The sequence below is a fragment of the Myotis davidii genome, unplaced genomic scaffold, assembly GCF_000327345.1.
Source record: "Myotis davidii unplaced genomic scaffold, ASM32734v1 scaffold109, whole genome shotgun sequence".
NCBI classification, from domain to species: domain Eukaryota; kingdom Metazoa; phylum Chordata; class Mammalia; order Chiroptera; family Vespertilionidae; genus Myotis; species Myotis davidii.
Window position 1 is genome coordinate 907,754 of NW_006300368.1, and position 16,756 is coordinate 924,509.

The 16,756-nt window shown below is 46.3% G+C and overlaps 2 protein-coding genes across 3 annotated transcripts in view; one reads left to right on the top strand and one right to left on the bottom strand.

The window, feature by feature from the left end:
* CCDC43 (coiled-coil domain containing 43) overlaps positions 1 to 5,908 on the bottom strand; it is an 8,571-nt gene extending 2,663 nt beyond the window's left edge. The window contains exons 1-4 of one of the 2 annotated variants that reach the window (XM_006776873.2): positions 5,653 to 5,904; positions 4,017 to 4,104; positions 2,216 to 2,351; positions 873 to 931 (exon numbers count right to left, since the gene is read on the bottom strand). In XM_006776873.2, the coding sequence (XP_006776936.1) occupies positions 873 to 931; positions 2,216 to 2,351; positions 4,017 to 4,104; positions 5,653 to 5,856 (487 nt within the window). In that variant the 5' untranslated portion in view covers positions 5,857 to 5,904. Of the gene's footprint in view, positions 1 to 819; positions 932 to 2,215; positions 2,352 to 4,016; positions 4,105 to 5,652 lie in introns of both variants that reach the window. The other variant, XM_015572533.1, reaches the window with a different exon arrangement.
* Positions 5,909 to 9,570: 3,662 nt separating this feature from the next.
* DBF4B (DBF4 zinc finger B) overlaps positions 9,571 to 16,756 on the top strand; it is a gene marked incomplete at its 5' end in the record, with an annotated part of 18,391 nt that continues 11,205 nt past the window's right edge. The window contains 6 exons of the mRNA XM_015572517.1: positions 9,571 to 9,676; positions 10,226 to 10,383; positions 12,347 to 12,538; positions 13,868 to 13,918; positions 15,442 to 15,529; positions 16,675 to 16,748. Of these exons, the coding sequence (XP_015428003.1) occupies positions 9,571 to 9,676; positions 10,226 to 10,383; positions 12,347 to 12,538; positions 13,868 to 13,918; positions 15,442 to 15,529; positions 16,675 to 16,748 (669 nt within the window). The remainder of the gene's footprint in view (positions 9,677 to 10,225; positions 10,384 to 12,346; positions 12,539 to 13,867; positions 13,919 to 15,441; positions 15,530 to 16,674; positions 16,749 to 16,756) is intronic.

Below are 16,756 nucleotides of genomic sequence, written 5' to 3' on the forward strand. Positions count from 1 at the left end.
CCCAGCCAATGTGCTCAGTGGTTGAGCCTGGACCCATGCCCCAAGAGGTCACTAGTTCAATTCCTGGTCAGGGCACATGCCCGGGTTTTCGGCTCCATCCCCAGCAGGGGATATGCAGAAGGCAGCCGGTCAATATTTCTCTCTCATCAACATTTCTGTCTCACTCCCCCTTCCTCTCTCTAAAAATTAATAAAAATGTATTTTAAAATAAATAAACTCTGGCCCTGGCCGGTGTGGCTCAGTTGGTTGAAGCATCGTCCCACAAACCAAAAGGTCTTGGGTTCAATTCCTGGTCATGGCAAATACATACACAGGTTATGGGTTCAATCCCAGGTTGGGGCACATACAGGAGGCACCTGGTCAATGTTTCTCTCTCACTCAATGTTTCTTTCCCTCCCTTCCTCTCTCTCTCTAAAATCAATAAAAACATATCCACGGGTAAGGATTTAAAAAAAAGAATAAACTCTGTGTTTTGAGTACTCACAACTGTAAACCTACTTTTGCCCACCTCAAAAGTTTTTAGCTGGTGTTTGTGCTCTCTTTCCAACAAATAAGGTCTTTGAGGACAAAGACCAAAACTCCAATATTATTTTAACGGCTTCCACAGTGCTGGGAAACCAGGGCTGTATCCAGAGAGTACAGATTCTGATTTTCCCTTAGAAATCTTTCCTCTAAGCTAACCCCTCACAGTACATGTTAACATGTCTTCTTTGGGGCAAGTTCTTGCTAAATTGACCACGTAGGGCTGTGCTAGAAATGGGGCTCACAATGCTGGCCTGACATGAGAGCCCCAACAATGACAGCAAAATAAAAACTGACCCTCAAGAGGATTCTGTGGAGAAGCACATGGGGATGGGCACAGAGAAGGATACGTTTGTCAGAACCAATGTTCATTGTGGTGGCACCTGAATCATCCTTCTCATCTGCTTCGGTAAGTGATGTTAAGGAAAATCAGATGGAAAACAAAGGTTAGCACATCCCAACCCAACATAAGAAAACGTTCAATAAACTGATGGGTAGGAAAGGCACAGTGAATGGAAGGACAGTGTCAGGGATGTGGTAGTAACCCAGGAGCGTCATCTTTAGAAGTCTCAGCTTAGGGAAGATTGTTCAGAGCTTCCATAAGATCCTTATCTCTTGGAGGCTGAAGAGAAACTTAAGCTGGTGGGTGGGCTGCCACAGCACCTGGAAGCCAGGGGATGAAGAGATGGCCTCTAAAACAGTGGTTCTCAAAGTGTGGTTCCCAGAACTCCCTGGAAACTTGGTAGAAATGCACATTCTTGGACCTGATTCTGGATCTACTAAGTCAGTCAGAAAATCTGGTAAGTAGAGTCCAGTACTGGTAAGCAGGTCCCCCAGAAAACCACTGCTTAAAACACTCTCTTACAGCCCAAGAAATGAGATTTTGTAACTGGAACCATAGCTCTGCCAAACCTAGCAAAAAAAAAATCATGAGGTGAAACTAGAAGAGAAGTTGACCCAAAAGAGCCTAGGAATTTTTTCCTAAACTCAGGCTGACATGTCTGGTATGATATCCACTCCGTTCAAGAGGGCTCAGGAAGCTTAAGCTTTTCCTAAACAAAGGTCGTCACAGGGAACACAACCTGCTCCTGCCAGCAACACTATCTTTTCACGCAGCACCCACTCAAATTCCAGGTCCTTCCTGGTGTTCCTCGGGGGCTCAGTCTCGCTTTTAACTATGTGGTCACTGGACTTCAAATGAAACTGGTCCAAATTTGGGAATCCTTTACCCCAAAATATCCAGGTTCCAGTCCTGGTTTTAACCACTAACTACATGAATGTCTCTGATCACCCATCCATTTGTCGGGCATCAGTTTCCTTATCATCTGTGAAAGAAATAAAGACTATAAAGGAACATGTAACTTTCTGTGCAGTAAGTTACATGGTACTGCACGGGAAAGTCAAGAACCACAGCTATATCTTATTTTCTAATATAAATGGCCTATGACTAAGGCATTATTTGTTTCATACTGAGGTTTTCAGAAACATACTTAACTACGTTATAAAAAATGTAAGTCTGGTGTCAGAGACTCCAACTTCATTCCCCACGCCCACAAAAGGCCACAGATCACTGCCATTTCAGAGAAAATTAAGCTACGGAGGGGGATTGGCAGCCTCCCAAAGCTCATAACAAACCAGCAAACGCTTCTGGCTTGAGCCACAGGAAATGGTGCTGAGGCTCCACAAAGGATATTCTTCTTCATCTGTCACATCAGCATACTGGGCCAGGAGGGCAGCCTTTCTCTGCTTCTCCTCTTCTGACACCATCCTGGGCTTCACCACAATCTGTGCCTGTTTCTCAATTAGGGTAGCAATGGCCTGTACCTCGTCTGGGAGGTGGTGGAAGGGGAGAGAGGGACAACAAGGTTGTACGTGAGAAAAGACAAGCTCACCGAACCACTAGTCCACCCAGGTAGTGCTTGGAGTAAAGGCCATGGCATCTGCTGACTCCTGAGAGCCCTGGGGTACAAAGGAGGTGCCAATGAGAAAGGCAAGGGAAGGCCATGCAGGCCAGGCTTTGGGTCTCGTATCTGTCTCCAACCAGAGCAGCCCTGCTTTTACTTGTTTTCTCTATTCACGTTCCGCTGCTTTAAAAAAAAAAAGAGAGATTGAAAAGCACTACATTAAAACCATAGGAAATTAAGCGTCTAAACATGCATCTTTCTCCCCTCTCAACCCAGAAACCTCAGAAGGAATCTAGAATCAGCGAGAATCAGCTTTCATGACGATAATCATACCAGGTGAAGTTCCTGGATTATTTTAAAAGAAAATCAACTATTATGTTCTCCATTCTCAAAGAAGGGGGCAATAGTGTCAAGTAGTGGTTCTCAGGCTTGGCTGCATATTAGAATCATCTGGGTGGAACTGAAGAGCATTATGCTAAGTGAAAAAAGCCAGTCGGAGAAAGATAAATATCACATGATCTCACTCATACGTGGGATATAATGATAAACATAAACTGATGAACAGAAATAGATCCGGAGACAAGTGGCAGAGGAGGTGGGGGGCTTAGAGACCAACCAAAGGACTTGTACGCATGCGTATTAGCATAACCAATGGACACAGACCCTGGGTGGTGGGGGCTTGCCCTTGGGGTGGAAATGGCTGGGGAGGGGGTCAATTGGGGAAAAAGGAGACATATGTAAAACTTCAGACAATTAAAAAAAAAAGAATCATCTGGGGAAGCTTTTAAAAAATACCAACACCTGGGACTTAAAGCCAACGATGTTTATGTAACTGGTTCATGGTGTGGAGCAGGCACTAGCATTTTTTTTAAAATATATATTTTATTGATTTTTTACAAAGAGGAAGGGAGAGAGATAGAGAGTTAGAAACATCGATGAGAGAGAAGCATCGATAAGCTGCCTCCTGCACACTCCCTACTGGCAATGTGCCTGCAACCAAGGTACATGCCCTTGACCGGAATTGAACCTGGGACCCTTCAGTCCCCAGGCCAACGCTCTATCCAGTAAGCCAAACCGGCTAGGGTGGCACTAGCATTTTTAAAAGTAAATAAAGTAATGCTAAAATACAGCAAAGACTGAGAACTACTAGTGTAGATAGTTTAGAATAGATTATCTTTTAAGTTTGGCTTTACTTATTTGAGTTTTCTGCATCCTAATGCTGAGTAAATTCACTCCTTTTTCATTTTAAAGGGTTAAGGGTTTAGCTGAATAAAGCAAAAGGCCAATCACAATTTGTGTTATGAAATGAGAATATAAAAAAGGTGATCCTATGTCTGCAATGCAAATCTACAAGGGGCAGTGGAAAGCGGGTTAAAAAGAAAAAAGAATAAATCACAATGAAGATAATTGTGGTCAGCTGAAGTGAAAAAGTAGCAAAGGGAGAAAACCAATTTCAGTTAAAAAGTTAAAGCTGTTTGCCAGATTAAACTACCTTTGGGAAAATGAGTATTCAATGGAGAAAACTGAAAACTCTCTCCCTGACAGCAAAGGTTATTGGAAAACACAATAGAGGCTAGACATCAGAACTACCTTCTTTTTTCACTTTGGTGACAACATTCTGAGTTTCTGACCATCGTTCCACAATCTCCTTGCATATGGTAAGAAGGGAATCTTCTTCCTGGGTGGAAAAGGAGACGGATTAATTAATTTCCTGGAGAGCCCTCAACCTGAACAAAGCCTGTGCAGAGGGCATAGCTGGTGATGAGAAGAAACCACGAAGAGGGTTTGGGAACCACAGAGCAGAAAGTATGTTTCTCTTTCAAGGCGCTGGATACAGAAGCAATCCTGTGTGTGAGTCCCAGAATCCACAACTGCCAGGTCAAGGGCATCCCCTTTACCCTGCCAACATCCAGAGGAAAGGATCCCCACCAACTCAGGGCAGTTCTCCTCATGCTTTTGGAGCAAAAACCTGTTGCCTACGTCAAAACCTTTCTCCTCGGTGAAATCTTCTTTGGCCGATATATCCAACTCAGTACATTCTCCAAGGTTTATCACTTTCATGCCAAGAGACTGTTAAGAGCCTAAGGCAAATCCATGCCTGTCTTTACCAGCAGACATACAGCTCCAAATAATGACACCACAAAAAAAAAATTAAAAAAACAGGTCAAGAAGTTGGTACCAATGGGTACCCAAGTTACTTCAGCTTCTTTTTCAGAGAGTCTTTAGAAACTTCCCAGCTGGAAATAAAACTAAAATTGCTTACCTCCTACTCTTTCTCTCTACAACCTATAATGTCAGGGTCCAAGAAAAGAATTTATTGTGCTGTGTTGTATTTCCACTGACCTTATGAGCTGCAACACAAGTTGTGTTAAGACTTTCCCAAAAATAAGTAAGCCGGTCTCACCAGACTATGCACTGGGGCCCGGGCCAGAAGGCCCCGGGACAGCTGCATTAGTGTTATATTTCAACCACGTACCTGATCCATAAACTACCCTTTCACCAAGTTAAGTGTTAGTAGAGATGAAAGCAGCAGAAATGATCAGGAAAAGCAGACAATTTGGTAACTGACTACTGAAACACAGCTTAAAGCACACATTTCTGAATTCTTGAATCTGTCTCTAAGAGGCTACTAGTAAGTGCCAAGTTTATCTTTCTTTTTTAAAACTCTGATCTTTTATTCCAACTCCAACTCACTCCCCCTACCCCCAAACACAACAATGACTATTGCATTTGTAAATACTACAAAGGATAAAGCACATTTGCTTCAGTTCTGCCTGGGCATGAAAAGACCTCTACCCCCAAAACAGGAACCAGGAGAGGCCTCTGTCGGGTCAGTGCTGGGCACTTGCCTCTTAAAGTACTGACACACACCCAGGGCACTTTACTGCCCGCTCTGCACGCTGCCAACGGGTGGGAATGAAACTGGTCGTTAGGTGTTTATGGTAAAACTCAGATTTAGACATTTCAACGCCTTCCGAATACTCACCCACGGGCATCCGACAGAGCCTTGTCCCAGGAATAAGGGAAAGCCATTCGTCTCTAAGGACCTATAACCTTCCTGGTTCCCCAAACTCTGGAGAGGGGGTCACCCCCTTCCCCATGGCCCGGAACTCCAGAAGAGCAGTCCTCTCCCAGGTAAGACCCACCAATCCTCTGGGACTCTGGATGGGGGACGGGGACACAAAGTCCTGACGGGGGCTGGCCAGCAATGAGTGGGGTTTCTCACCAGGAAAGCAGAGAGAATGCCCTGCAGAGCGTCCAGCTTCTCTTCCTCCTCCTCCTCCTGCAGGACACCCAGGATGTAGGCGCAGTAAACAGCTCGGTCCGCTCCCAGCGCCTCCAACCGTCCATCCAGCCAGGATCCGAAACAGCTGCCCTCGCCACTGCCTTCGCCGGAGGCAGGTGCGTCCACTTCACTGGGCGCCGCCATCTTGGGGTCAGGGTCCTGCCAACCCCTAGGGCGCCTACCGCAGTGCCTGACGGGCTGCGCCGCGGGCGCACTGCGCATGCTCACAAAGGAAACTCGCTCCTGCACGCGGAGCGTAGAACCCCGGAGTCCATAGTGACTCGCCTTGGCGCTTGGTAACTTCTCAATAGAGCGCACCTTGGCCCACAGTGGCAAGTGGTCTCTCTGGAACCCTGGCAGGCGGGTGTTCTTAGCAGACCTTTTTACAGTTGGGGAAGTTCAAGGAGATTCAGTCACTTGGCCAAAGTCAAGCAGCTAATAACAGGACTGGAACTCCACTTCGATTCCAGCGCTTCGGCCCACCTCCCACTCCCACGCAGCTTTCAAGCTGTTCCCCTAACAAGACTCAGGTTTCAGGAAACCTTCCTGATTCCGTGCCGCCTGTTTTAAGACCACGCCTGTGTGTGGCGATTGCTTCTCTGCACTTAACATGCTGTATTTAACGCAGAGCCCGACCTATAGGGGGTGCTCGATAAATGAACAGGCAACCTCAAGTCATTTCTTTCAGTCATTCAACACTTTATCCTTTGCCAGACGCTGTGCTGAGAGCTTCTGATGCATTATCTCTTGTAACCCTTCCAGCAGCCCTGAGGAGATGCTTTCATCGTCCACTAATTGAAGATAAGGCAACTGGGACACAGAGTCACAACCACAGGGAACCTCACCAGAGACCAGCGCTCGAGAACAGCAGCCAGAGCCCTGCCGACTCTGCGAAACACCTGGCTCCGGGCTGAAATGAATTACCCAAGAACCTGAGTTGGCTTTCCCTGAACTACTGGCAGGTCACTGACCTGACTCCTTCATTCATTCAATATTTATTGATTACCCGCAGCATGTCATTGCTCTGAGGCACTGAAAAGATAAAAATGAATGTCACAAAATCTCTGCTCTCAAAGGATCTCTAGTCCAATGGAAATAGACATGTTTAAACTAATAATGACAATATAGGGAGATAAATGTGTTAATGGAGCTTTTTCTAATGAAGGTTGCAGTATGATGTCTAGGAGATTAGGTTAAATTTGCCTGCTGGAGTAGGGTTGAAAGCTGTGAAAGTAGGGGATCCAGAAAGGCTTGCTAGTGGAGATGGGACTTACACTTTTTGAAGAATAAGAATTCTTTAGACAAAAAGACTGGAAGAGAAGAGAAAGATCCATATACAGGGGTCATGCAAGAGGCAGCTAATCAATGATTCTCTGTCATCATTGATGGTTCTATCTCTCCCTCTCCCCTCCTCTCTGAAATTAATAAAAAAATATATTTTTAAATGTTAGAAGAACATTCTGATTGTGCATGAAGAATGGGTTATATTGGGGAGAGATAGGAAGCTACTCAAGAATAGAAGTAATGTTAGAAATTGACCCAGTACTTCAGACAAGAAATTATAGTGGCCTGGACTAGGTAGTAGCAGTGGTCTAAAGATGTACTTTGGAGTTGGTAGAACTTGTTTTTAGAGTGGGGGTGGGGATAAGGGAAAGTACTGAAAGATAAGTTCGAGGTTTGGGTTTGAGCAACTAAGTAACATTTACAGAGATGGGGAAGACTGGGGGTGGGGGGGAGCGTGGGGGAAATGTTCTGTTTTGAACATGTTAAGAATGAGATGCCTATTAGATATCCACCGGGAAATGTCCAATAGGCACTTGAATATATAAGTCTAGAGATCAGGGGAGAGGTCAGAGCTTGGGATAGAAATTCTGCAGGCACTAGCATAGGGCTGAATTATAAAGCCATGGAGTCGCATGAGGTCATCTAGACAGTGTTAACAGGGAAGAGAAGAGGACCCAGGGCTAGGCTAAGGGTAAAGCCTTGGCTACTCCAACATTTATAGTCAAAACAGTACCTTTGGATCCAGCAATGGAAATTGAGGAGGAGCCACTGAAGGAAGGTGGAAAGGTAGAAATGGAAGCAAAGAGAAGAAAATGTTCCAGAAGGAGGAGGAGTCTGTTTTAGTGTTCAAAAAGTCGGATAGGTTGAGAATACCAAAACAACCATAGAATTTGGGACCATGGAAGTCCCAGTTGACCTGCGTAAGTATAGTTTTATAGGAGAGGTGAGGATCAAAGTCTAATTCGATGAGTTGTGGAAAAGATGGGAGGTGAGAAATGGAGACACCTCTTCTGAGAAACTTTTGGTTGGATGGGTAAGTAGAGAAAAGGGAGGGGGTCAAAGATGTGAAGATGAGAAATCTTCATTTACGTTAAATGAAGTGGTTCTCAACCTTCCTAATGCCGCGACCCTTTAATACAGTTCCTCACGTTGTGGTGACCCCCAACCATAAAATTATTTTCGTTGCTACTTCATAACTGTAATTTTGCTACTGTTATGAATCGTCATGTAAATATCTGATATGCAGGATGGATTTTCATTGTTCGTGACCCACAGGTCAATAAGCTGTACATGCTCGGTACGTGTTAGGCTTCTCTTATTATTCATCATCGAACTCCTAGGGGTTTCAAAGTAGCTTGTGTGAAGAATCAAGCTGGGGCCCAGCTTGCTGGCTGTGAAGGCTCAGAACATCTCCAGCCGATGAACAGACCAGAGAGAAAGCGGAAGAAAAAAACGAAGGGAGCTGGGAAGAATGTTGTCCTCCCAGGGCCACCGTAGGGCAGTCTCAGCGCTATTACATCGTTGTAGGGGCGGAGCCGGGAGGAAATTTAAAACGAAGCGGCGGCGGAGGCACCGGGAGGGTGGTACCTGCTGTGGTCACTGGTCCGGCCGGGCTTGGGGGCTGGGGTGAGCCCATGGGGTCCGCGGTGGTAACTGAGCGGCCTTGAAGGAGGAGCACGGAGGCCGAGAAAAGCCGGATATTTGGGGGAACCGGGAAAGGGTATGCATCCCGGGTAGGGGAGAAGGGGTAAGAAGGAAAGCAAGAAGGGGTCAAAAGAGTTGTAGAGGGGCCCCACCAGCGTGGTCCAGTGGCTGCTGAGCGTCCATCTATGAAGCAGGAGGTCACCGTTTATTCCTGGCCAGGGCACATGCCCGGGTTGTGGGCTTGGTCCCCAGTAGGGGGCGTGCAGGAGGCAGCCGATGGATGGTTCTCATCACTGATGTTTCTATCTCTCCCTCTCCTTTCCTCTCTGAAATCAATTTTTAAAAATGTATTTTTAAAAAGGGTTGTAGAGAGGATAACGGGTCGGAAAGTGGAGCGGAGAGATGCAGAAGCTGGGGAGGGTAGTGGGCCAGGAGGGGCCACAGGAGTTGAGTGGACCGAGATCCACAGGGGACGGAGGAACTGAGGTCGCCATTGCCTGGACGGTGTCTCCGGATTTGAGATGGGATGTGGGTAGAGATGGAGTTGAGCTTGCTATTCCTGGTACCCGCTTTGTGGATTGTGCGGGGTTTGGGGGGTGAGGTGGGGCCACTTATATCTAATCATACCAACCATTGAGGTTCCCAATGGTTGCCTACAAAATTTTAGGCTAGTGAAGGTGGTTCAGCTGGGGTTTTTTGTTTGTTTTTAAACATTTTTATTGATTTATTTTATTTCATTATTTTTTTTTAGAACGAAAGGAAGGGAGAGGGTGAAAAAAAAGGAAACATCGATGTGAGCGGAAGGGACATCAATGGGCTGCCTCCTGCACGCCCCCTACCGGGGATCGAGCCCGCAACCTGGGCGTGGGCCCTGACTGCGAATCACCGGCGACCTCTCCGTGCACCAAAGGACACCCAGCCTACTGAACCACACAGGCCAGGGCTGCTTCAGCTGTTTTGTCCTTCGTTTTCAGGGACCATTGCCTTGAGCTGGAGAGTTCAATGGCTGACAGTAGGCTCTGGGCTCCGGACCTAGGTAGGTAACAGGTCAAAACTAGGGATGCAAGGTCAAATATGCTCCTCCTGCCCCAGAGCCTCTTGGGAGGAAAAGGTCGAGAGATGTTAGCCCTGTTGGGTTTTTTAAATTATTAGTGGTTTGTGTGTGAGTGTTGTATGTGTTCATGGATGTCATGGATCATTTAGGAATTCATGGTAGAGGTCAAACAAGAGCTTTTAGTCTGATATTATGAACAAGATTGGCAGACAGATGGGGAGTCCTGGTTGAACAACCATGCATATTTAAACCCATCGTCACGGTTATTTTTACCATAAAGTATTAAGTTTATCTTAAACACCGCCCCCCCCACTCAGTTATCTAACTATTTTAGCACCTAGTCACTTCCCTCCTACTCTCCTCCCCTCTCTTTTAGTATCATCTAGTTTTAGTGCTGGAATGTGACAGATATGCTGTTCGGTTTCTGCCTTTTAAACACTAACACCACACAGAGGCTGTCGGTGAGAGCTGCTCGACTTACAGGACTCCTCTCATCTCCAGCTTCTCACTTTGTTCTTTGTTGTTTCCTAGGGGCTCAGCTGGGAGTTTCCGGTTGTCTGAAAAAATGCCAGAAGAGCTCTCCAGATGCTAGGAGGCAGCAGCCCTTTTCTGGAAAGTCCTTTTACTTGGATCTGCCTGCTGGCAAGACTCTCCAGTTTTTGACGGAGGCAATCCAGCAGCTGGGTGGGGTATGTAAAGTGCTTCTCGCCTGTGATCCCCGGGTTGTAGGGCAGGAGCTGGAGAAGGATTATACCTGTCTTCCAGGTGTTGTCAGCGGTATTGCTACATTTTTCTAAAGCAATTTCCAGTATAAGCCACTTTTTAAAATAAAGTTCATTTTTTCCCCTTAATTAGAAGAAAAACAGTATCTGCTCATTCTAGAAATGTTAGAGAACATGGAACTGCTGCAAGTGACAACCATCATTTTGATGTATTTGTTTTTTCCTGGAGTCTTTTTCTCTTTCTTTCATTTTCTTTCACAGCTTTATTGAGATACAGTTCACCCATTTGAAGTGAATAATTCAGTGGGGGTTTTTTGTATAGTCACAGAGATGGCCAAGTGTGATTAGACAGTCAATTTTAGAATATTTTCATCACCCTAAAAAAGAAACTAAGGCCCATGTCAGTCTCCCCATTTCCTCTTGATACCCCCAACCCTGGGCAATCTTTTATCTACTTCTGCAGTCTATCCTTTTTAATAAAAAAAAAAAAAAGCTTATTTTCTTTGTAGCTATGATCATAAATATATTTTTATTACCAACTTTTTGCCCATAACCTTAAAACGTTAGCACTTCCCTATCATTATTACCCCTCATATGCATTATTTGTAATGAGAATATCATATTCTTTTGAGTAGATTGTTAATTTACTTAACTTACCCTATGGCCATTCAGATTATTTCTAAATCTGAGCTCTTACAAATAACACTGTGGTGGACAACTCTGGGTAAAGAGCATTTGCTACGTTTGAGTTCTTTAAAAATTTTTTTAAAGCAGATGTATGTCATATGATACTTGTAGTCAGGGTGGGCATGGACAGCTCTTGTGTTTAGAAAATAGGCGATAGTGCTTGGCTCAAGAGCGGTGGGTCACTGGGGGAACTGCTGGAGGAGACTTAGAATGCAGAGAATCTTTGCTGTCAATCTAACAGAAACTTGGGGATGTAGAGACTCAGCAGTGGGGATGGACTGGATAACTGTCATACACCCCAACTGGCTCCAAAATTTTGAACTTTAAGTCTTCCCTATCATTTAGGCTTTGCTATACAAAACAAACAAAAAAACACCCCAGGATTTGGCCTTAAAACAAGTTATTTCTCACTGCTCTCTGGGTTGGCTTGGTGGTTTCTCTTGCAGCTATATTTGGCTGGCGGGTCAGCTGGGCTGGAAGGACCAAGTTGACCTCACTCACACATCTGGCAGTTGGTGCTGGCTGCCTCTGCCTTCTTACATGCATTGTATGAATGTGTACTATCATGGGCATATACAGTAAGCTAGACCAGCCAGTGTACTCAGTGGTCTCGGGGTTTTCCCAGAAGGTGAAGGGAGAAGCTACAAGGCCTCTTGTGGCCTAGGCTCTCGAACTCACACATATTATTTATACCATTGTATTGGACAACAGGAATCCTATTCAAGGGGATGAAGAATAGGCCTCTACCTCCTGATAGAAAGAACAGCAAAGTCACATTGCAGATGAGTGGGTACACTGGGATGGGAGGAATGTACAGCCATTAAACTGTCTACCAGCCCTGTCCGGTTTGGCTCAGTGGATACAGTGTTGACCTGCGGACTGAAGGGTCCCGAGTGCAATTCCGGTCAAGGGCACGCACCTTGGTTGCAGGTTCCCTGGCCCTGGTTGGGGTTTGACATTGATGTTTCTCTCTCTCCCTCTCCTTCCACTCTCTCTAAAAAATCAATGGAAAAACATCCTCAGGTGAGGATTAACAAAAATAAATAAAGTTGTCTGTTATAAGCATTGCTACCCCAGCTTTCCTATTTCAGGACGATGTGTACTTGGGGGCCCAGTGCATTTGGTCTATTTAAAGACATTGATTCTGGAACTTCTAGCAGCCAAGATTTCCTCTCCTACCTCTCAGTATTGATGATTTCATATCTGCCTTTGGTTTTCAGCCACCTCTGTGATCTGGTTTCAGGTAATTGAGGGTTTTCTGAGCAAAGAAGTAAGTTACATCGTGTCCAGCCGCAGGGAGGCGAAGGCAGAGAGCAGTGGGACAAGCCACAGAGGCTGCTCCAGCTCCAGCCCCAGCGAGGTCAGAGTGGAAACACCGGCCATGGCCGATCCAAAGGGCAGCCACACCAGGCCTTCACAGAAACCCGTAGACTTGGTAAGAACCTCGTGGAGCCCTAGCTAGTTTTTCTCAATGGTTAGAGCGTCGGCCCCGCAGACTGACGTGTCGCAGGTTCGATTCTGGTCAAAGGCACATACCTCAGTTACAGGCTCGATCCCCGGCACCAGACAGGGCACCTGTGGGAGGCAACCAATAGATGTGTCTCTCTTACATATTTATATGGGATAACCATTGCCCCACTCCCACAGCTCTAGCATTTGTTTTTGCCATATTACAGAAGGTAGACAGAGGTACTCCTTCAAGCCATAACTTTAAAGATATTTTTTTGCCGAAGCCGGTTTGGCTCAGTGGATAGAGCGTCGGCCTGTGGACTGAAGGGTCCCAGGTTCGATTCCGGTCAAGGGCATGTACCTTGGTTGCGGGCACATCCCCAGTAGGAGATGTGCAGGAGGCAGCTGATGGATGTTTCTCTCTCATCTATGTTTCTAACTCTCTATCTCTCTCCCTTCCTCTCTGTAAAAAATAAAATATATATATAAAGATATTTTTAAATTGTGGTAAAATATATTTTTATATTGTGGTATATAAAAATATGCCATTTTAACCATTTTTAAGTGTACAGTTCATTGGCATTAATTATATTCACACTGTGGTGTAACCATCACCACTTTTTTGTTTCCAAAACATCACCCCAAACAGAAAATCTATAACCATTAAGCAGTAGCTTCCCATTTCCCTTCCCTACAATTCCTGTCTATGAATTTGCCCATTTTAGATACCTCATATCAGTGGAATCACTGATATATGTCCTTTTGTTTGTGGCTTATTTCACTTAGCATGTTTTCAAGGTTCATCCATGTTGTAGCATGGTTAAAATGGCAGCCCCTGTGTTGAGCGTCATTGCGCATCATATTGGTGGTCAGTGTGCATCATAGCGACCAGTCGGTCAGTCGGACCCTTAGCATATTAGCCTTTTATATAGATAGATAGACTGTCCCTTTTTATGGGACTGCAGAGTTGGGTTCAGAAACAATAGGCGGGTCCTCGGAACCAGGGAGGGCTTGTTGGAATTGGCCTACACTTATCAGTGGAGAGTGCGGACACCCTTAAAGGGAAGTCTTAGAACATTCGTAACACTTTGATCTCTGGTGAATTCAAAATGCCCTTCTCTACCAGGGTCCAGGCCACAGCTACCCATGGATGATCTGAACTTGGGTGTGATTCCACCTTGACCTCCAAAAGGTTCTAGGCTCTCATTTCGGCCCCTCCTGAGCTGTGGTTGCTCCCGGCCAGCACCTGTGTAAATATCTGTTTTTGCACGGGTGGTTCATATAACATATCTCATTGCTCTTCTCTTCCTGTCAGGTCCCTATGAGCAGAGGGAAGGAGCTACTGCAGAAGGCCATCAGAAATCAGGTGAGCGGAGGGTCCCAAGGTTCTTCTGAAGTACAGGTGACCCTCAAACAACACAGGCTTGAACTGTACAGATCCACTTAGATGTGGTCTTTTTTTTTTCTTCTTCAGTAAATACCTGTATTGTTTTTTATCCATGGTTGGGAGTGTGCAGGTGTGAATGGCCAACTGTATTCATTGATCTCTGCCATTTTATATAGGAGACTTGAGTATCTGGATTTTGGTATCTGTGGGAAGTCATGGAACCAATCCCCAATGAATACCAAGGGACAAGTTTTTGGAGAGTCAGAAGTTATGTGTGGATTTTCAACTACACAGGGGTCAGAACCCCTTATTTCTGCGTTGTTCAAAGGTCGGCTCTACTAACACAAAACACACAACCTATGAGATGTATTGTTGTTTCCTTCTTACAAATGAAGAAGTGGAGCTTGGAGACGTTAAGTAATTTGTCTAGAGTCACCTAGGGTGTCGGTGGTAGAGCCAGGATTTGACTCCTTGATTTTTCCAACTCAGAGTCTACCAAGAGAGTCTTGGAGGGATGCTGTGGGATGTGAAGCTAGACCAGCCGTGGGTAAACTACAGCCCCGGGGCCCCATCCGGCCCGTTCGGCTGTTCTATCCGGCCCGCGGAGCCGACAGAGCGGAGGGGTCTCTTGCTCTCCCCTCCGCTCCTTCACCAGCAGCAGTGTTAACATGTATTAGTTCACACAGACACTCCGTCCATGCTTTGGTTCCGGCCCTCCGGTCCAGTTTAAGAACCCATTGTGGCCCTCGAGTCAAAAAGTTTGCCCACCCTTAAGCTAGACTTTGTAAACCTATTTTCTTAAAGAGTTTTAAAATTTATTTATTGACTTTAGAGAGAGGAAGGGTGGGAAGGGGCGAGAGAAATAAACATCGATTTGTTGTTCCACTTATTGATGCTTGTATGTGCTCTGACCAGGGATCAAATCCACAACCTTGGCGTATCGAGACAATGCTCTATCAAACTGAGCTACCCGGCCAGGGCCAGACCGTGAACCTTTTACAGAGTAGCTGTTTATACCTTTTGTGAGAACCCAGAACCATTCAAGTTAAGTGGCAGGAGAGGAATTAATTAATGTGATCTTGTGAGAGGAGTCATTAAAGTGACATGAGGCTGGCTGCATTGGCTGTGATGACCCTCAGATTTGGGCAGCGGGGCAGGAAAAGTGTGGCCAGCATAGCTTCCTGCTGGGCGATGGTGATCGTCACTGGTATGCATTACTTACTGTGAGCTTTCTTCACAGTGGCCCTCCCAACAAGCAGCTCTCTTATAAGCATGTGTTCCTTCCCGGTCACAGGGTGGCCGGAGCAGAGTGTGCGGGTAGACCAGCAATCCATCCCCTCCAGATGTGGCCAGCCCATATGGAGGGTTGGGGTAGACTCTTCCCCACAACATCCCTCCACGCGGATGACCCAGAGCCCCCGGAAGCCAGGACGACCTGTCCCCGTAGCGTTCAGGCCCCGTGGCGGCTCCTGCTCCTGCCTGACTCTGCTTCGTCTTTCCAGGGGAGCAGCAGCGGAGGAGGCAGCGGGAGCCCCAGCAGCCTCCTGACCAATGCCCGCTCCTGGGGAGTGAAGATTCTGCATGTGGACGGTACCGTTTCTGCCCCAGGCTCCTACAGAGGGCGGAGTTGGTGACTGACTGGGAATGTCTGCTTTTAGAGGGATCGGAGTTGTAAGCTGGCTGGAAGCCAGGCATGCTGTTACCGTGTTGATCCACAAAGGTGGGAGGGTGTGGAGACCAGCTGTAACAATAGCAGAGTGTATGTACTAGAAGATGCTGTCCTGTTTAACCCACTCAACAGCACGCCTCAAGCTAACGTAGTAATCTTGTTTACAAATAAGGAAATAACCCTAATATCCATGACCAATTACAGGGTATTTACTCTGTGCTAGGAATTAACCTCATTTAATCCTCACCACAGTCCTCTGCCTAGTGTACTGATGAGAAGCTTGAGCCTTAGGGGGATTAAGTACATTATCCATAGTCTCACCAGGAGTGAGTAGTGTGACCCACATTCCAGCCTGGTTTGGCCCAACTAAATGTCATGTTCTTTCTTCTGTATGGGGTTGCCTCACACCTCTTTGCAGGTTGTAATAAATTTGCACCAGAACAGCTGTCCTGAGTGGGCTGGCAGTGACTGGCCCTCATATCAAGCTCCACTGCACATTGGCTTTTCTCTCATCCTTGAAGGGGCTGGTCAGATCCAGCCTGAGATCTGCCGGAGAGATAGAAAGTCAATAAACTGCCCTGGCCGGTTGCTCAGTGGTTAGAGCATCAGCCCGCGGACAGAAGAGTCATGGGTTTGATTCCAGGTCAAGGGCATGTACCTTGGTTGCAGGCTGGATCCCTGGCCCCAGTCGGGGAGCATGCAGGAGGCAACTAATCGATGTGTCTCTCTCACATCGATGTTTCTCTCTCTCCCCACTCCAATCCCCCTTCACTCTCTAAAAAATAAAATCAGTAAACATATCCTCCTCGGATGAGGCTTTTTAAGAAAAGGAGTTGTATTCAGTGCTACAAAAGAGCATGAAGCCAGCTTAGGTCCTTTTCCAGGATAGAGGACTCGGCCATTTCTTTTATCAGCAGGTGCAAAGGTGACATATAGCCAGAAGGTGGCAGGCAAGGCTGGTGTGATCCAATGTGCCAGGCCTGGTGAGACTAGTCCCCAAGAAGGGGCTTTGCTGGGGAAATGAGGAGTGGGAACCTTTATCCACGGCCCTCTGTTTTCTCCACAGAAATGATGATGCGCGTGCAGCAGCTCTCTCTAGATGCTTTATGTGTGAAGAAACAAGGGCCAAAGAAGCCCGAGGTAGGTCA